This window comes from Mustela lutreola, chromosome 8 (assembly GCF_030435805.1).
Source record: "Mustela lutreola isolate mMusLut2 chromosome 8, mMusLut2.pri, whole genome shotgun sequence".
In the NCBI taxonomy this organism is placed as follows: Eukaryota; Metazoa; Chordata; class Mammalia; order Carnivora; family Mustelidae; genus Mustela; species Mustela lutreola.
The window spans coordinates 24,420,486-24,441,430 of NC_081297.1; the positions used below are offsets into that span (position 1 = coordinate 24,420,486).

At 40.2% G+C, this 20,945-nt stretch overlaps 1 protein-coding gene across 1 annotated transcript in view; it reads right to left on the bottom strand.

Annotated features, from left to right (window-relative positions):
* Window positions 1–20,945, bottom strand: part of PTER (phosphotriesterase related) — a 65,041-nt gene that overhangs the window by 15,210 nt on the left and 28,886 nt on the right. The window contains exons 2-3 of the mRNA XM_059184043.1: window positions 14,057–14,528; window positions 12,456–12,721 (exon numbers count right to left, since the gene is read on the bottom strand). Of these exons, the coding sequence (XP_059040026.1) occupies window positions 12,456–12,721; window positions 14,057–14,488 (698 nt within the window). The 5' untranslated portion in view covers window positions 14,489–14,528. The remainder of the gene's footprint in view (window positions 1–12,455; window positions 12,722–14,056; window positions 14,529–20,945) is intronic.

The following is a 20,945-nucleotide window of genomic DNA, read 5'->3' on the forward strand; positions in this document are numbered from 1 at the left end:
TTGAATTAGTATTTTTGTATTCTTTGGGTAAATACCCAGTAGTGTGATTCCTGGAGTGCACAGTAGTTCTATTTTTAACTTTTTGAGGAAACTCCATAGTCTTCCGCAGTGACTGCACCAATGTGCATTCCCACCAAGAGTGCACAAGAGTTTTTTTTTTCCTCCACATCCTCACCAACACTTGTTGTTTCTTGACTTTTGGGATTTTAGCTATTCTGACAGGTGTGAAGTGATACCTCATTGTGGTTTTGATTTGCATTTCCCTGATGGTTGAGTGATGTTGAACATCTTCTCATGCGTCTGTTGGCCACTGGTTGTCTTCTTTGGAGAAAGGTCCATTCATTTCTTGTATTTTTTAATTGGATTGTTGTGTGTATGTTTGTGTGTGTGTGTGTGTGTTTAAGTTGTGTAAGTTCTTCTTATATTTTGGATACTAAAACTTTATCAGATACCTCATTTACAAATATATTTTCCTATTCAGTAGGTTGTCTTTTAGTTTTGCTGGCTGTTTCCTTTGCTGTGAAGAAGCTTTTATTTTGGTGTAGTCCCAGTGTTTTATTTTTGCCTTTATTTCCCTTGTCTCAGGAGACATATCTAGAAAGATGTTGCTATGACCAATGTCAGAGAAATCACTGCTTGTGCTCTTTTCTAGGATTTTTATAGTTTCAGGTCTCACATTTAGGTCCTTGACCCATTTTGATTTTATTTTTATGTATGGTGTAAGAAGGTGGCCCAGTTTCATTCTTTTGCATGTAGCTGTCCAGTTTTCCTGACATCATTTGTTAGAGAGACTGTTTTTTTCCCCCATTACACATTCTTTTATCCTTTATCAAAGATGAATTAACCAGATGATTGTGGATTTATTTCTGGGCTTTCTATTCTGTTCTACTGATCTATGTGTCTGTTTTTGTGCAGGTACCATACTGTTTTGATTACTACAGCTTAGTAATATAACATGAAATCTGGAATTCTGACACCTCTGGTTTTGTTCTTCTTTTTCGAGATTGCTTTGTCTATTTAGGATTTGGGGGGTTCCATACAAATTTTAGAATTGCTTATTCTGGTTCTGTGAAAAAAGCTGTTGGTATTATGATAGCGATTGCATTAAATTTGTAGATTGCTTTGGGTAATATGAACATTTTAACAATATTCGCTCTTCCAATCCATGATCATGGAATATCTTTCCATTTGTGTCATCTTCATTTTCTTTCATCAGTGTTTTATAGTTTTCAGAGTACAGGTCTTTCACTTCTTTGGCTAAGTTTATTCCTAGGTATTTTTATTGTTTTTGGTGCACTTATAAATGGATTATTTTCTTAATATCTCTTTCTGCTGCTTCATTATTAGTGTATAGAAATGCTATGGATTTCTGTATATTATTTTTGTATCCTGCAACCTTATTGAATTCACTTATCAGCTCTAATTGTTCTTTGGTGAAGTCTTCAGTGTTTTCCAGATATAGTATCATGTCATTTGCAAAGAGTGATGGTTTTACTTCTTCATTACCAATTTGGATGCCTTTTAATTTTTTTTGTTGTCTGATTGCTGTGGCTAGGGCTTCTAATGCTATATTAAATAAAAGTGGTAAGAGTAGACATCCTCGCCTTATTCCTGACCTTAAGGAAAAATCATTCCGTTTTTCCCCAGTGAGTATTATGCTAGCTGTGGGGTTTTCATACATGGCCTTTATTTTGTTGAGGTATGTTCTCTCTAACTCTGTTTTGTTGAGGGTTTTATCATGAATGGATGTTAAATGCTTTTCCTGCATCTATTGAACTGATCATATAGTTTTTGTCCTTTTTCTTATTGATGTGATACATCAAATTAATTGATTTGGGAATACTGAACCACCTTTGCATCCCAGGAATAAATTCCATGTGATTGTGGTGAATGATTTTTTTAATGTATTGTTGGATTCAGTTTCTTACTACATTTGCTGAGGTTTTTTGCATTTATGTTCATGAGAGATATTATCCTGTGGTTCTCCTTTTTTTGTGGTATCTTTATCTCATTTATGGGTAATGCTGGTCTCACAGAATGAATTCGTAAGTTTTCCTTCCTCTTCTATTTTTTGGGGGGAACAGTTTGAGAAAAACTGAGGTTTTTTTTTTACTTGTGGTTACTCTTAGGTTTGTATATAACATCTTCTGCATATAGTAGTCTATATTAAGTTGATGGTTGCTTAAGTTTGAACTCTTTTTTTTGCTCCTCTCCCTCCTCCCCACATTTTGGTTATATGGTATCATATTTTACATACTTTTATTTTGTGAATCCCTTGACTGATTTTTACAGATATACTTACTTTTACTGCTTTTATGTTCCCTACTTTTCTTACTCTTATTTATAGTCTTTCTTTTCCACTCGAAAAGTCCTTTATGTTTCTTATAAGGCTGGTTTAGTGGTCATGAACTCCTTACCTTTTGCTTGTCTGAGAAACTCTTTATTTCTCCTTCTATTCTGAATGATAGACTTGCTGGATAGAATATTCTTGGCTGCAGACTTTTTCCTGTCAGCACTTTGAATAGATCATGCCACTCCTTTCTGGCTTACAAAGTTTCTGTTGAAAAGTCTACTCATAGCCTTATGGGGTTTCCCTTATATATAACTGTCTTCCTTTGCTGCTTTTTATAAAAAAAATTTTTTATTTATTTCAGGGAGGGAGGAGGAGCAGAGGAAGAGGGAGAGAGAGAATCTCAAGCAGACTCCTCCCCACTGAGCACAGAGCCTGGCATGGGACTCCATCCCAGGACCCTGAGATCAAGACCAGAGCTGAAATCAAGAGTTGGAACCTCAACTGACAGCCATCCAGGTGGCCCCTTTTGCTGCTTTTAAGATTTTTTTTTTTAAAAATCAGTACTTTTTACCATTTTTACCGGGTGTCTTGGCATGGACCTCTGAGCAGATCCACTGAAGCCTAGGTGAGTGGGGCTTGGTGTAAACAATTCAGTTAGTAGATAGATGGTGGTGCCCTCTGGTTCCCATAGGTGGCTGTGTGTTTATGCCGAGGGACAAGGGAGGGAGAGGACATCTGACAGCTCTTTTATTCCTGAAGGGGTCTTCCAATGATCCCTGCTCCTCCACACATGCTCTGAGATGAGTAAATAGCTTTCCTTCCCATATACTCCAGGCATTTTTCAAACTGCTGCTTCTAGGCTGTATCGGCATGGACTCTTTGTTGTGTGTCTCTTTAAAGGCAGGCATTCTGCTTCCTATTCCCCTCTCAGCTTTCCCAGAACTGAGGCTGTCATCTTCCCAGCCTCCCCCTGAAGAAGGTAAGTTCTTAATGTGCAGTCTAAACACTGTGATGGATAGAAAGTATAACCTGTTATTTCAATTAAATATTGCCCAGAAACTTTGGTTTCACACAAAGTCAGACCTGCAGTTAGAACTGGTGCAGTCACATGAACATGCTCATTAATTCCATATATGTAAGCATTTTTAAAATTTAAAAAATAATTTTTATAAACATATAATGTATTTTTAGCCCCAGGGGTACAGATCTGTGAATCGCCAGGTTTACACACTTCACAGCACTCACCACATCACAACCCCCCCACAAAGTCCATAACCCTACCACCCTCTCCTGACCCCCCTACCCCCAGCAACCCTCAGTTTGTTCTGTGAGATTAAGGGTCTCTCTTATGGTTTGTCTCCCTCCCGATCCCATCTTGTTTCATTTATTCTTTTCCTGCCCCCTAAACCCCCCACACTGCCTCTTCACTTGCTCATATCAGGGAGATCATATGATATTTGTCTTTCTCTGACTGACTTATGTATATGTAAGCATTTTAAAGCTTCATTTGTCTTTTAGTATTAAGACATTGCTTTTATGGGACAGTCTTTCCAACATAAGAAAACCATTGGGAATGAAAAGCAATAGAATATAATTCAGGTTGCTCTGTATTAATTTTATTCCCCATTATCTACAGTTGAACAAGGATCTTCCTCCTACTTTATTCACTTCCCTGACTGCACGAGTCCCCACCTTACAGAGATTATTTAATGACATCATAGAAGGAATGATGTCACACTTTCAATATTATGACTTAAGTGTCGGCTTACGCAAAAGGAACAGATGGCTGCAAGAGAGAAAAACCCTTGTTTAAATTAGACTAAAACCAGAAGTTGGCTCTGAATTGTGAAGCGTAATTAAAACTTTATTTTAAAATACATTTCACAGTTTATATACCCTAGGAAGAGCTTTTTACCATATGAACTTTCCAGCTGCCACATAGCACAAAAGAGCTTGCATTTTCTCATGTAAGGCGGTACACAGTTCAGGGAATGATGGTATTGAGAAGAGTGAAGATAAATCTCATAGACATAAAAATCCTATTTTTTAAAATGTCACATTCCATGGGAATGGTGTCAGACTCATGAAAAATTTCTTTAGAAAAAAAATTACTGGTATGGGTATAATGCACTGGAGAGAATACCTGAAAAATTTCTTTAGAAAAAAAATTACTGGGTGGGTATAATGCACTGGAGAGAATACCTGACCAGTGCCTTCTTTGGCCCCCGTATGGGGTGGTCTGCCCATATGTCTGCTAAAGCATAGCATACAATCTGGGACACTCCACAAATATCAATTACCAGCATAACTTAATTATATTTTATTTGGGATTTTATTTGGGATTATTTCTGTATTTTAAGATGTTCTGCTGCCTTTCAGTCTGTCACACATTTGTCGGAACTTTTTAAAAAAAATTATTAATATACAGGTCCTGCAATGAAAGGAAATCCATGATCAACAATAATGGGGGGAATCCACATAACACTTTAGGGGTTAGGAGTAATTTTTCTTAACCCCTTTTGGCAGATGAGGACTGGAAAAGCTTAAGTGACTTGTTCAAGATCACACAAAATTGCTGGTGTCATTACCAGAAATTAAGCCCCATGACTCCAGCACCCCGTTTCTCCATCATCCCACGTGTGTGTAGAACACACTTAGAAGGAAGGCACATTACACGGATGAAGGAATAGCTGCTGCCAATATCATCACACAATTTTAACCTTAAATGTATTCAGAGTTTGTGTTTCTATGTCAGTGAGAACTCTCCAGAAACCAACGTAGATCTTTATATAAAATTTGGCCACAGTGTGACAAGTTATAGACAAGCGGCCATAATGACATGTTTAAAAGCATCTAGGCTCTTTTTTTTCCCCCTAGTTTTTCTTTCCTATCATCTGCCATAGCGAGAGCAGAAGAAATGTCAGTGGACATTAGTAAATTTTGAACAGGGGAGTGTTCTTATTACTTATTTTCTTTTAAAGACTCTCACTTGCTTACCAGACCTCTCTCTACTTTGTTGCCTGAACTGATTTCTTTAGTTTTTCACTCCATGGTAGGATCTGAGCCAATATGACTAAATAAGTTGTCTTTACTATAAATAATGTGCACAATGTATATACTCTACAATGTGTACTCATTCCTCTCAGACATACTCTCCTTATGCACATAATGCATGCATATGCATAATGCTAATAATAAAACTGTCAAGAACTACGGCACTGTACATACAGGATTCTAGATGTTCTAAACCATTTCACGTGCATGACATACCAATTGTTCATTCTTTAAAATCCTACCATCCTACTACTTAAGGATATAAAGATGTTCGGAACCATTTACCTTTGGCCAGATATTTGCCTGGAATTGATTTTGAGTGATCCCATGTTAATTCACTAGTATTCAAAGGAATTAAAAAACATGCAGTTCCGAGGATACCAGATAATAATTTTTTGGTGACTTTTCAAAGACAACTGTAAAGTTAAAAGTCACCACAATTATAATCCAATTATCAGTTTGAAGGCAGAAAATGTGTCGTGTTCCCTGCTCTATCCCAGTGTCTGGTACATGAGGCACTTGATAAATGTTTGTTGAATGAATAAATGAATGAATGAAGTAATATTCTACCCTCTTCCTTCATCTAATTGAAAGCATGAAAAAATGTATCAAGATTGTATCCTTTAAAGAGCTCAGTTGGTTAAGCAGCTGCCTTCGGCTCGGGTCATGATCCCAGTGTCCTGGGATGGAGTCCCACCTCGGGCTCCTTGCTCAGCAGGGAGCCTGCTTCTCCCTCAGCCTCTGCCTGCTATTCTGTCTGCCTGTGGTCGCTCCCTCTCCCTCTCTCTCTGAAGAATAAATAAAATCTTTAAAAAAAAAAGAGTTAGGTGAATTTGGAATGAATAATCAGCGGTACAGACAATAAAATGGCTTATTAGCCCATTCCTTATGCTCTCACTGCTCTTTCAAAACGCTTGGGTCAAATACTTCTACCCTCCACAGGGAGCAATTTTCCAAGAGAGAGGTGGGCTATATTCCTGTGCCTAACTATTACTGTGCCTCTCATCAAACTCTAGGCCCTAGATTTCCATCAAAGCCCTGTGTTTTGTTAGATAACCAAATAGAAAAAAGATGGAGACATAGCACCTGTCTTTTGCCCTCCAAGAGACTCAAAACTTAATCAGGAAATAGTACCCCCAATGCTTTCCAGCCCTGTCCTTTTCACCCAGCTTTCACTGGTAATGAAAGAATCTTACTGTCACAAAAATACCTACAGCTACCCTATTGTACACGATGGATAAAATATCCTTGGAGGTGAACTGCGAAAAGACCATGCGTGGGCTATCTTCCTGAATCCCACACACCCTGTGTTAGACCAGGGCAGAGACTGTGCTGGGATTCTATGCTCAGTGGAAAGGTAGGGAGAGTTTTAGCAGGTAGTATAATTATAATAAAAAGGGCATAAAGCCTTTGTAGATTAACAACCCAAACAGGGACACCCAAGGGCTGGTGTTATTTTGCAGTAACTGTTGACTTTGGGTGGCTGTAACTGTGAAGGGCAGCCCCCTGCCCTGTCCCCTAGGGCTAAATTCACAGCCGTCCACAGGCACGTCCACAGGCCCATATTTCTTGAAGAGAACAGATGGTGAGGGGAGGGCCTAGACACAGAAGCAGATTTATCTTGTCAAGGTTGCTATCTCTAGGTAAACGACCTTAAGCGGGTCGCACATGGTCACATGACAACAGTGTGGTTCAGAGGTGTCCTGAGGTGTCCGCCATTCATTAACTCTTCCTTCTCAGCCTTCTAACTGCTCCTTTTGGATCAGTAGTGGCAATTTTGCTGTTGCTGCTGTTGGGGGTGTGTATGTGTATGTGCGTGCATGTGTCTACATGTATTTAAAGAGAGAATGCCTTATGCATGAATGCTAGTGAAGATTTATCTACCTTCAAAATATTTCACTGCTTTAACGTGACTGTGGACATCCTGGAGCATTTTATTTTGTGTTCTCAAATGATAGAAGTCCTACCTTGAAGGGGATAAAAGCACCCTTCTGATAGGTAGTCAAATCTGAGCATCGGTCCTGATGAGAGCCCAGTGTTCTAAAAGCAGTTGTGGGGCAAAGCCAATGTCTGGACCCGTCATCTCACAACCACAACAGCCCGGGGTTCAGAGCCTTCTCCTGGATGCCTGAAAAGGCATGGCGGGATGACTCTGTGTTTTGTTGGGTTTGCTTTTCCTGAAGGTCTTGTTTTCCGAATGGTCTACTTTTGATGTGCTGTCTGTGTATTTCCTTGCAGGAAATACATGCCCTTTTATGATTTGTCCCCATTATAAAAGCTGAAATCCTTGCCCTTTCAATACAGATCAGATTGTGTGTGCAGCCTGGCAGACCTCAGGAGTCTGTGAAAGGCTGACCTAGTCACACTTCAGCCTGGTGACTGTCTTGCTGTGAACACCCACGTCAAAAAGCCAAAGTTGCCAGCATCTGCCTTCCTGAGTATTATTATTATTATTTTACTTTATTCCATTTGTTTTTCCAAATGCACTACCTTTTTTTATTTTCCTGAAGCCATTTTTGCCCAGTCGCCTCTTCCCTGAAATGTTCCTACTTCTACATATTTATTTCTTCAGGCACTGGAACCCCACATTGTCCTTAATATAGGTATAGAATGGGTGGGCTGCTCTCAGAATGGTCTCGGGATTTCCCAGCATGCTCTGAATTTGTCTGATGTCGGGCCAACCTCTTAGTTCCATCCTGAGCCAGTCTAGAGGGAGGCACTGGAAAGGCAGCCACTGAAAATCAGATAATGTAGCTTTGTTATTCAAAAGAAAATACACATATGTATACAGTATATTGGTTTTATGAGCCAGGGTGTTCTGCTGTACTTAGAGTGAAGAGTTATTTCACCGTTTCCAACAAAAGCTTCCTTTCTATTAACAAGCGTAATTTTCTAACTTCCCTACATGTCTACCTCTAAAAAGAATCAGAAAGATTCTTCTTTAAGGATCATCATGAGCCAGTTCAAGCAGTATGGTTGGATGAAATATTCACAAAAAGCCTTTCCTACATAGCGCATGTAAAATACTGAATAAAATGAAAGGGGAAAAAATCATATTTTTAAATGCTTGGTTAGGCTGGTGGGGAAGTAAAGAACTTGCACATGGTGCAGAAACAAGAGAACAGAGAAAGTGAGAGCTAAGGGGAGACCTAGAGCACCCATCTGCCTGGTGTGGGGTCAGTTAACGGGCCAAGGCGAGACAGAGCCCAGCCTGGATAATTAGGAGGTAAACTGTAGACACAGTTCCATCAGGACATAAAGGGAGTGTGACCTCACCCCACATAACACCCATGGGGGCAGAGGAGGAGGTAAAAATCTGGTCCACAGCGGGAGTCTTTGGAGATTATATGCCTTTCTCAGTCTTGTTTTCTGGTGAAAGGGAAGCAGACTGGGAAAAACCATCTCCAGTAAGAATCCACAGCTGCAAGCCTGCATTCACTGGGTTTAGGAGCCAAAATTCATAGACCTTGTGTGATTCTAAACCCCTCAAGTGAAAAGTTTAAAGAGCTACAAAAAGGGGTTCCTGGGTGGCTCAGTTAGCTGAGCGTCCAACTCTGGTTTTGACTCAGGTCATTATCTCAGGGTCGTGAGATCAAGCCCCACGTCGGGTTCTATAGTCAGCATGGAGTTGGCTTCAGATTCTCTCTCCCTCTCCCCGCCCCTCTCTCTAATAAATAAATAAAAATCTTAAAAAGAATAAAGAGTCACACAAAAACCCAAATACTGTATGATTCTACTTGTATGAAGTAGTTAGAATCGTCAGATTCATAGAGGTGAACTGTAGAATGGTGGTTGTCTTGGCCAGTGTGGAGGAGGAGTAGGGAGTTGTTTAGTGAGTAGAGAGTTTCAGTTTGGCAAGATGAAGATTTCTGGAGTTTGGTTGCACAACAACATGGATGTATTTAACACTACTGAATTTTATACTTCAAAATGGATGTAAGATGGTAAATTTTATATTATGACTATTTTACCACAACAAATAATTTTTTTTTTAAATTTTTAGAAATTGAGTTTAAAGTAGTCCCAGATTGGTAGTGCCCTCTAACTGCCTACAAGAAATAAATAAAACAAGCCAATAAATGAACAGGGGGAAAAATCCTTCTGCCTAGGACTCATAATCATTTCCAGATCACAATAACATTTTTTTTTAGTATGAGAAAATAACTTCACATGAATGAGAGCCCAAAGAACCAACAAACTATAAAATCAGGGGGAGAAAAACATTAGAAATTAGAGGCACTTGGGTGCCTCAGTGGGTTAAGCCTCTGCCTTCGGCTCAGGTCATGGTCTCAGGGTCTTGGGATTGAGCCCCACATCGGGCTCTCTGCTCAGCAGTGAGCCTGCTTCCCCCTCTCTCTCTGCCTCCTGCTCTGCCTACTTGTGATCTCTGTCTGTCAAATAAATAAATAAATAAATATTTTTTTAAAAAAAAATTACATAGTCAATGTAAAAAAACACCTGAAGTGTTCGTATAGGAGAAGAGACTGGATAAAACCCAAAACCCAGCCACATGCTAGGTGTGTGTAGAATGTATCTAATTTATAAAACTAACAAAGAAAGATCAGGATAGTCACATTAATATCAGATAAAGAAGCCTTAAAAACGAAAAGCATTTCTCAAATTACTAGAGATAAAGCAGTTCAATATATGTTGAAATAAGTTTCAATTTGCCAGGAAAGTGAAACAACTTCATATGCACATGAAGGTATAGCTTCAAATTATATATATATTAAAAAAACCTGAAATATGTACAATGAGAAATTTAAAAATCCACCATAATAGATTTTAACATACTTCTTTTCTTTTTTGTAACCAGTAGATTGAGCAGTCACAAAGTCAATAGGAAGACAGAATATTTGAACATGTTTACTAACTGTAGTCTAATGGACCTCTGGAGAACCTAATAACAACAGAATACAATGTTTTCAAAAACCTGAGAAATATTTATAAAATTTAAAAATGTATACTATCTTACTCATTTTCATGCCATACTTCACACTGTTTAAAAGGTATTAAAAAAATCATCCTTCTGGATTAAAGATGCTACATATGTTCAAAACCATACAAGGTAACATTATCAAATACATTATTTTAAATTCATATGAACTTACCCTAAATCTTACAGCAAATGGTAGAGTCAAGATGTAAAAGCAGGAGTCTCTGGGTCCAAAGATTCTATTCTTCATATTAGGATACACTACCTCTAAGATGGGGATCTAGAAGCATCAGCACAACCGGAAGATATTCAAAACAGCCACGTATTGATCTTGATACCAACCCAGTTGCCAGAAAATTGCCTTTACCTTGATGTTCTGTCAGTCCATTAATACAACCCCCTCCATTCTGCCACAATTGTAACTTTTAATTTCTTTTCAGCACAGGATTTTATAACATTTATATTAAGTAGAAGCATATTATCAGTGCATCCTGTAGAACTATTAGTTTATCAAAGAGCAGAATGCCAGGTGTGGCGATGAGGGACTACCAGTCTGTTAATATGGCTTTACTCCAATAGGCAAGATAGAAGTAATTGTAATGTGTTATTAGTCTCATTTTCCTATGTTAATTTCTTTTTTTAAAAATTTTATTTATTTGACAGAGATCACAAGTAGGCAGAGAGGCAGGCAGAGAGAGAGGGAGAGGCAGGCTCCCTGCTGAGCAGAGAGACCGATGCGGACCAGAGAGACCGATGTGGGGCTCGATCGCAGGACACCGAGATCATGACCCGAGCTGAAGGCAGAGGCTTTAACCCACTGAGGCACCCAGGCACCTCTGTCCTGTGTTAATTTCTTAACCAATTTCATCTAAAGGCTAATGTCTGGACTTTGTAATACTGTTAGGTTTCTTCAAGAAACAAACTGCAGCCAACATCTGTTCAAACAAGATAGTCACTTATTTTGTGGACCCCTACATATCTAATATCATGAGTTGGGGGGGGTTGAGTGGTGAGATCCAAAAAGATATGTTCATGTTTTAACGCTCTGAATCTCTGAAAGTGATCCTGTTTGGGGAAAGAGTCTTTGCAGTTGTGATGAAGTTAGGGATCTTAAAGGAGATCGTTTTGGTTTATCTGGGTAGACACGAAATCTAATGATATGTCCTTCTAAGAAACAAAAGAGGAGAAGACACAGACAGACAGGAGGGGGCCATGTAAAGAAAGAGGCAGAAATTAAAGTTATGTAGCCACAAGCCAAGGTATGTTTGGAACAATCAGACAGTGAAAGAAGGGAGGTAGGATTTTACCCTAGAGCCTTTGGAGGAAGTGCAGCTCTGGCCTCCAGAGCTGTGAATAAGAAATCTCTTGTTTTCAGCCACCCAGTTTCTTATAATTTGTTATAGTTGCTATGGGAAACCAAGAATACTACCAAATAATATACCCATTACTATTATGGGTTTTTTTTTTTTTTTTAAGATTTATTTATTTGAGAGAGAGAGAGAGAGAGAGGAGGGGAGGGGCAGAGGGAGAGGGAGAGAGAATCTGAAGCAGACTTCGGGCTCACTGTGGAGCCTGGAGTCCCATGCACGGCTCAGTCTCACAACTCTGAGATCATGACCTGAGCCAAAATCTAGAGTAGGATGCTTAACTGACTGAGCCACCCAGGCTTATGCCCCAGTATTGTGTTTTATAATTGCATTTTCCCAAATTCGGATGACTCAAACCACCAGTCACAACAGCACATTTGAATATTTACATTTGTGGTTTTCTTCTCAGGGTGAAACCGTTCACTTTCCATTCCCTTTATATTTGCAGATAAATTTATCACTTTAACTACGGACAAATACTGAGCAAGGAGACTTGGCAGCTACTGTAGTATCAGAACTTGAGGCAAAGAAGTGAAATACACAGGGACAGCTCCTATGAAGGTTATGAAGGATTAAGTAAATGAAAAGAAATGATTTACACAAAATATTAGGACACCAACAGCCCAGAGTCAGGACACAGAACTGGCAGCACTGACTTTTACTAATGTCTACTGTAAGATACTCTCATCCAGGTGGTTAGTGGTTTTCTGTAGGTGATTAGTATTCCACTAATCTGATGATATTATTTATTTGACCATCCATTATCATCTGGTGACTTGGACTCATTTGGAGAGAGTCGGCTTACCTATCGATGTGAGACATAACCGTTTTGGAGATGTCTACACCTGCTTCTTGCAATACTCGGATAATCTGAAATGGTGCACTTGCATTCCTTCCAGGATGAATAATAACAGGACAGCCTAGCTGAGCCTGAGCATGAGCTGTTGCTTGAAGAACCTTCCTTTCGCTCTCAGCCAGAGGCCAGGAGCAGCCAATTTCTCCAATGATGCCACACTTGATACTAGTTCCATCAGCTCCATGGAGAATTTCATTAACGAGGACATCAGTAAGCTAAGGAAGAGCAGGAAAGAAAATATTTTATAGACTATGGAATTGATCAACCCAGAGTCACCACAGTAGGTGAATGGATTTATTCCTTTGGTCATTCATTCTTTTAAAAATGTATCTGCCATCCATTCAATTAATATGAGTCAATGAGAAAGGCCAAATCTCAAATTCAGCAAATTATTCTAAATCAAAGATTCAATATTATCTTACTGTGATTATTTGATGAGAAATCTGTGGCTTTAGGAAGCTATGGGGGGAAAAGTGACTTCATGAAAGGACATTCAGATGAGAAAAAAAAAAAATCTATAATTTAACCTGAGAAACATCTACAACATAAAAAGACTGCCCTTGAACTACGTCAACTATATCAACTAATCCTTTAATTCTCCCTAATGTATGCAGTCCTTAATCCCATGCAGCACAAAAGATTCACAGCACACAATACTCCTATGGCATTTTTTGATTCATAGGTATATTACTACTAAGAGTGGTTGGAAGAAGGTGTAATGCTGACTTCAGAGTAATCTTCAAACAATATATGCATATAAAAAGGTAAAGACCTGACTGGAAAATGATACAGATAAAGCTTTGTGATACAAAGATTTTAACGATTAACTGAATCATGGCGAAGACTGGCATTGCAACTGACATTCTTTGCCTAGCAAGCAGGCAAGGGAAGATACATACACATACAGACAATAGGTATAAACATGTATAAACACATCCAGGCATGTTCAGAAAGGGAGCACATATATATGCAAAGGAGCTTCGTGGCTGATTCATTCCGTTTCTCTCTGAAAGCTTTCTTTCCTTCTGCCCATTCTTGCTTAAGATCCTATGATAACAAAACCAGGAATGGATTTTCTGCCACCCTTCCTGTTTTGTAAAAGAAGGAAACATACTCGCCCATGTGCCAAGTCTCTGCCTGCCAGATTTCATCCTACCGTGAATTTTCATTGCTGGTTATGATAAAATCCAGAAAGGAAATCGGGGTTATGTAACTGAAGTTTATAATGGGAAAATGAGGTTTACAAATAGGCTGTGGTACCACTACAGAGTAGGAATACCACATATCCCTGAATGTTAACACTTGGGGGTTTTCAGTGACTAGAGGGTTAAGCTCTCCTCCCTTGATGCTATTTTCTTTAGGAGATGAAATGTTCCTAATTTGGGTCTCCACTGGCAGATGTCTTTGCTAGCTAGCACATTTCTGTAGCATGCTACCTCTGAGTCAGTGACATTCCTTAGTGGGGATGACAGAGGGAAAATCCAGTGTCTGAGGTTCTGGCCTTTCTGAATTGATACGCAAGTATTGCCCACGTCCTCAGGACTTCTCACCTGCTCTACCGACATGGCTCTGGTCTCCGGGGAGTGAGTTGCCTCCACGTAAAACCCAGCTCCAGCTATGATGTGGATGCCTGTCTCTTCCGCAAACCATCTCAGAGCCTTCATGTCTCGGCTAATCCCAACGGTCGTGTTCTCCACCACAGCCCCTCCACCTTTGGCTTTAAAATACAACAGTTCTTCCCTTACGGCTTCCATCTCCTGATTCAGCCGAAGATTCTCTTTATGGGAATAAGGGTTTTTTTGAATCCAGAATAAGTTTTTCATCATAATAGGTTCCCGAGACGTGGCTTCATGACACAGGGCAGGCGGGTAGTAACAGCAGTCAAAGGTCATCGCCAGATGTTCATGAGTCAGGGTACGGCCCAGTTTGCTGGGCTCTATGGGGCCCAACACCGTCTGGACTTTCCCACTTAAGGAAGACATTTCTGGTGATACCAGGAAGAGGCTCTAAAAAGAGTGTTTTCTGGAAAAAAAAAAAAAGAAAAGAAAAGAAAACTATAATCAGAAAATGTAACACACACATAAATTTCGTCCACTGGGGAGGGGGGGCTGTGAACGGATACCTGTGTAAGAAAGAGAATCAATGGAACTAGAGATATGATCCCACTTATCATCCTGCCAAAGCCAGAGTCAGTGTCTAGTAAATTGTTGAAGTTCACTGCAGCCTTCAGTGACATGCATGGTGTTAAATGTCCCCGGCCACTTCCACTGGGACGCCTTCACCTGATTTAATCCCCAGCCTCAAATACTGAAAGTATTTCTTGGTATTCAGTTCAGAGTTTCCTTTTGCTTAATTTTATCTCATTAGTCACGGCTGTACTTCCTTGGTTAATTCAACAATAATCTCCATTAAAAAAAAAAAAAACTCTTCATAATCAATAACTTAGGTCAAAACCAGCCTTGTATCAGAAATTTTTCATTTGTTGCTTTTCAAATAAATTAAATAGACTGAGGCTATTGATCGTTCCATTACTCATTCACTTTGTTCACAAGTGAACAAACTTCTGTTGAAAGGTCCATCACGTGTCAGAAATTGTAGATTTAAATACGTAGGACAAAAATCTCTGACCTTGATGATTTAACAGGTTATTCCCCCCAAAGAACAACTGGGAGGGGGCATGCCTAGGTTTACTAATAAAAAACAAGAATAAAGACTTTCCTTGCTGTAGATGTTTTCTTTGGTCTAGCGCACATAGTCAGAAATACTTGGAAAATCATTAAAAGCAAAAATTCCGAGGCTCCTGAGTGGTGCAGTTGGTTAAGCGTCTGACTATGGGTTTCCGCTCAAGTCCTGGGATTGAGCCCAGTGTCGGAGGTGAAGGGGTCCGTGCTTGGTGGCGTGTCTGCCTGATGATTCTCTCTCTCTGCCCCTCCCCCGCCTATGTACACACGCTCTTTCTCAAATAAATAAATCTTTAAAAAAGCAAAAATCCTTTGTTATAATGAAAGTGACTCTGATTGAAACTGAAAAGTGCTGCTTCCAAAGAGTAAAAATCCTCTCTATTTATCCTGTTTATTTTCATTTGTAAATCAAACTAAGTAGTCACCAAGTTCCCATCACTGACAAGAATCCCAGTTCCAGCGCTTTCATGCGTCCGTATGTTTCCTAAACGAAGGGATTCTCTTGGAAAGAAGAAGGCACGACTGAAAGGGTGAAGACAAACACCTTCATGGCCAAGAGCGGAACCCCTGCCAGAAACAGTGGTCTACACCGAGTGCTGGCCGCATACATTCGGAGGGCCGGGACAAACTGCCTGGGAACCAGGTAAAGGAAAATGCCTCCAGAGCTCCCAAGCTGTTCCTTAAAAAGACATTCTGAAATCTCTGACCTTCTGAGCCTCTCTTTTTCTTCTCTGTAAATTAGAATAACAAAGCACATTTCCTAAGGTCAAAGGAATTCAATGAAATGAGCTACCAAGTATCAAAGCGACCACAGGTCTAGCACACAGCCCGTGGTTAACAAATGACAGCTCTGTTCTGCTAGCAGGAGGAACTACCGTGTATTCCCTAGATGATTTTTTTCAGAGGAAGCGTTTGGGTAGAGAGGAGATCATTTCGGGGAGAACAGGCAGAGGACGATGCACAGTGGTACATTCAAGAGACACGGTGAGAAGAGAGCAGAGATGGCAGAAAAAGCGCTCGGAGGCTAAAACAGCTTTTATCTGCAATTATCAGGAACTGAGGGGTGGGATATATATTGGCCTAGAATGTGTAAATAATTGATTCCGACTGTTTGACAGACAACTGTAGGACTTGTGGCTAGCATGGCCATTAGTTTTCGGTTGGTAGTGCTCTTCTTCCATCATTTAAATGATTCACATGTGACAGAAGCTGGTGTCTGTTTAGAGAGTCACTGTGTGCCTGCCAGTCACTGCACGGGGCAATGATTTTCCTTGACGATGTCTAGGACCACACTGTTCGATGCTTTATTCCCTGTTACTGAGAGCAAGGGATATGTCACTAGTTCTTTCTGTTGACAAAAATCACAGTTCCATTCATGATCGATTCAATCTTCCATATGGATTCATTTGTTCTTTCATTTCTTTTGGCCGAGGGGGCCCAGGAACTTGAATAAACTGATAAAACGCTATCACTATCATTGCATGTCAACTAGATTTCAATTTTTTATTTATTTGTATTTTTTTAAAGATTTTACTTACTTATTTGACAGACAGAGATGACAAGTAGGCAGAGAGGCAGGCAGAGAGAGAGAGGAGGAGGAAACAGGCTCCCTGCTGAGCAGAGAGCCCGATGTAGGACTCGATCCAGGACCCTGAGATCATGACCTGAGCCGAAAGCAGCGGCTTAACCCACTGAGCCACCCAGACACCCCATAGGCTTCAATTTTTTAAAAAGGAAAAAAAAAAAAAAAAAAGGAAAAAAGCAACAACACTAGCCGTTTTACTAGAAAAGCACCAAACTGCATAGTTAATTGATACAGATTTGAAAGAGCAATATTAGTAAGTTTCAAACTCACCACCTGTGAATCTGTGAAGAAAAAAAAAAACAACTTAAGAAATGTCATCTCTCCTGGGAAATTCCTGAGGCAGAAGGAGTTGCTGTTTCCTATGATCACAAACAAGGTAACCCATACTTAAAGGATGAAAGAAGAAACTGTAGCGGACGTTGCTCTAGGATGGAGTGTTTGCTTTGGTCAGACAGAGTCTGTATACAGCGCTCATGGTTTCTGCCTAGTTACGTGCTGTTTCTGTAGGGCTCTTCCACCCACATTCAGCCTGAAAGCTGTTCTCTTTCCAAGGTACAGGCAAGGGGCTACCATTGGCTTCCACCATGGAGTGAAGAGTTCACAGTGTGGGGGAGGGGAATGGACAATGACAGCGGCCAGTGTACAGAAAGGGGCAACCCGCATGGAAAAAAAGCAGGCTTCTGGCATTTTGCAGGCATCCACGGGAGCTTCTGCATTGCACACACCTGCCATGGAAGGTAGTGGGAAAATCGACAGAGGAGCTATAAACGCAGTTGCCAAAAGCTCTGTTGTACTTCAAATGTGAAATCTGATCAGTCAGAGACACGGAGGCTAGTCTGCAATTACCAGTATAAGCTGGTCAAAGGAAACAATGCTTTGAACCCCAATGGATATGGAATCAGAAAAGAACACAAACTTCAAATAAAAAAAAAAAAGAGAGAAGAAAACCAGTACTATACGGTTGAGCTGGAAACCAGAGACAATACGTAGGATGTGTCATTTTTTAAAATACACGCATCAATTACCTTTTATAAATTTGCCAAACTGTTGGAGATTTGGTGGTGGGTGGGGAGTTTGGAGGGCAATTTTCACTTTGTTTCCCCAAGATTTTGCCACAGTTATTTCACTCAGGCCATTATGCATAAGATTTTTCTGTCCCCCTGAGTTGAATATCCATTTTGGTTACACTTCTCATTTCAGAGGATGGGACTTCCTGTCCTCCAGGATTTTAGACTCAAGCCCTTTTCCTGCCCCTGCCTCTCCCACACCTGGTCCTGGACCTGGCTGAAGGTGCCTGCTTTGCAAGTTTAGATGCAGGGGTCAAACTGGCAGGTTGATGTTGGGTGAATTGATTTTCAGTTCACCTCCCCAAGAACTGCGTAAGTTCGAATCTCTGTAATAAATCCTTATTCCATTTCACCTATAGCTGTTTTCTTTCCCTGATCAAACCCCTACCTGATTTTAAAACAAACAAACAAACAAAAAAACAGGAAAGCATTTCAGAGTTTCATGCAGGAGAAGGTATGAACTGAATAACTAGTAGCCCCATGGAGAATGGATGAAGGGGAGCCTGTGCATCTGCAGAGACCAATGGGGACATCGCTAGAACCTGGGGAAAAAGTCAGGTGGTGGCTTGGTCTGAGAAGATGCCAGTGGAGATGGTGAGAAAGAAGAAGTGGCACGAGATACTGGAAGTTTCTAACTGGACTTGCTGCTTCTATAAAAGTATCCCCCAAATAATGGGTCTCTAAAAAAAAAAAAAAAAGTGTCTTCTGGTACAAATAGGCAGGCACTTCTATTTGCCGGGGCGGGGGTGGGGGCGGCATATCACACTGAGTAGCAGTACTCTATAAACACTGCCCTTGCTGACATTTGATCTGTGACCAAACATTTTTTTTTATTTTTTATAAACATATAAAATATTTTTATCCCCAGGGGTACAGGTCTGTGAATCGCCAGGTTTACACACTTCACAGCACTCACCATAGCACATACCCCCCCCCCCCAATGTCCATCACCCTACCCCCCTCTCCCAACCCCCCTCCCCCCAGCAACCCTCAGTTTGTTTTGTGAGATTAAGAGTCACTTATGGTTTGTTTCCCTCCCAATCCCATCTTGTATCATTTATTCTTCTCCTACCCCCTTAACCCCCCATGTTGCATCTCCACTTCCTCTTATCAGGGAGATCATATGATAGTTGTCTTTCTCTGCTTGACTTATTTCGCTAAGCATGATACCCTCTAGTTCCATCCACATCGTCGCAAATGGCAAGATTTCATTTCTTTTGATGGCTGCAGAGTATTCCATTGTGTATATATACCACATCTTCTTGATCCATTCACCTGTTGATGGACATCTAGGTTCTTTCCATAGTTTGGCTATTGTGGACATTGCTGCTATAAACATTCGGGTGCACGTGCCCCTTCGGATCACTACGTTTCTATCTTTAGGGTAAATACCCAGTAGTGCAATTGCTGGGTCATAGGGTAGTTCTATTTTCAACATTTTGAGGAACCTCCATGCTGTTTTCCAGAGTGGTTGTACCAGTTTGCATTCCCACCAACAGTGTGGGAGGGTTCCCCTTTCTTGTGACCAAACATTTTTAAAACCACATAATATTTTTTAAAGCTTGTTTGAATACTTCCATCATGTGCAGGTTCAAACCTGTGACATGTCTTCTCTCAGTGTCGGTCTGGTGGCTGAACAATGGGACACAGAGTTTCGGCCTCACACCCACCACCTGCCTAGATATGTATGGTTCTAAGGCTCTACAGCATGGAGCTTTATGACTTTTCATATTAAGCATCGTCAAAAAAATCAATAACCAGGCCTGAATAAGGAGGATGCAATCTGACCGCTTCAGTACACAGAGCAATAATGGGACCCAGTGAGTTCTTCAAACTGTGACATAAATAAAACAAAACCACTCAAAGATATAAATGAACAGTGAGATTCTTGTATTCAGCGGAAAAAAGTAGGTTTCATTTCCAAGCTTTTTTTTTGCCTTCCCCCCCGCCATTTGACTAAGGAAGTTGGATAGACATCCGAGGATATTTCCAAATTCCAAGTAATAAATATGAAGATGGTGATGAAGATGTACCCAGGAAGTGACACTCCTTGAAAAAGGCATTGGCAGATGGGTGCACTTGGGAAAGGTCCCTTCCACTATGTTAGCTCAGACCTTCCCTGAGTTCATCAAAAATCTATAGATCAGGGGAGTCCAGTAATTATTAAAATCGGAAATCACATTGGGTTGTTCAGCTGTTGGGGTAGAGTTTGTAGCTTAATTGACTTTATTCTTAAAATTTTTATTTTTAATTGAAGTACACTTGATGTACAATATTATATGAGTTTTAGGTGTTGAATCTAGTGATCCAACAATTATTACATTTTGAAATGCTCGCCGTAAGTGTAGTTACTTAACACCCGTCACCATATAATTATTACAGTATTACTATGTTCCTTATGCTGTACTTTTCATCCTTGGGATTTATAGCTAGAAGTTTGTATCTCTTAATCCCCTTCATCTACTTTGCCCTTCCTCCCACTGCCTCCCCTCTGGCAACTGCCAGTTTGTTCTCTGTATCTGTGAGTCTGTTTCTGTTTTTGTCTTTTAGATTCCAGAATTAGTGAAATCTTATGGTGTTTGTCTTTGTCTGTTTTATTTACTTAGCATAATGTCCTCTAGGTCAATCTATTTGCAAATGGCGAGATCTCCTTTTTTATGGCTGAGTAATATTCCCTCGTACCCCATCTTCTTTACCCATTTCCTCTATTGATGGACACTTGGATTGCTTCTCTAACTTGGCTAGTGTAAGTAATGCTGCAGTAAACACAGGGGTGCATATGTATTTTTTAATTAGTGTTTTCATTTAATTTGGTAAACACCTACAAGTATAATTACTGGATCATATGGCATTTCTATTTTTAGTTGTCTGAGGAACTTCCAGACTGTTTCCATAGTGGCTGCATCAGCTTACTTTCCCACCCAATCGTGAGGAAGGCTTCCCTTTGGTCCACATCCTCGCCAACACTTGTCATTTCTTGTCTTTTTGATCACAGCCATGGAGGCAGGTATAAGGGGATCTCATTATCGTTTTTCCGATTGCCTTTTCTTGATGATGAGTGATACTGCACATCTCTTCATGCATCTGTTGGCCATCTGTATGTCTT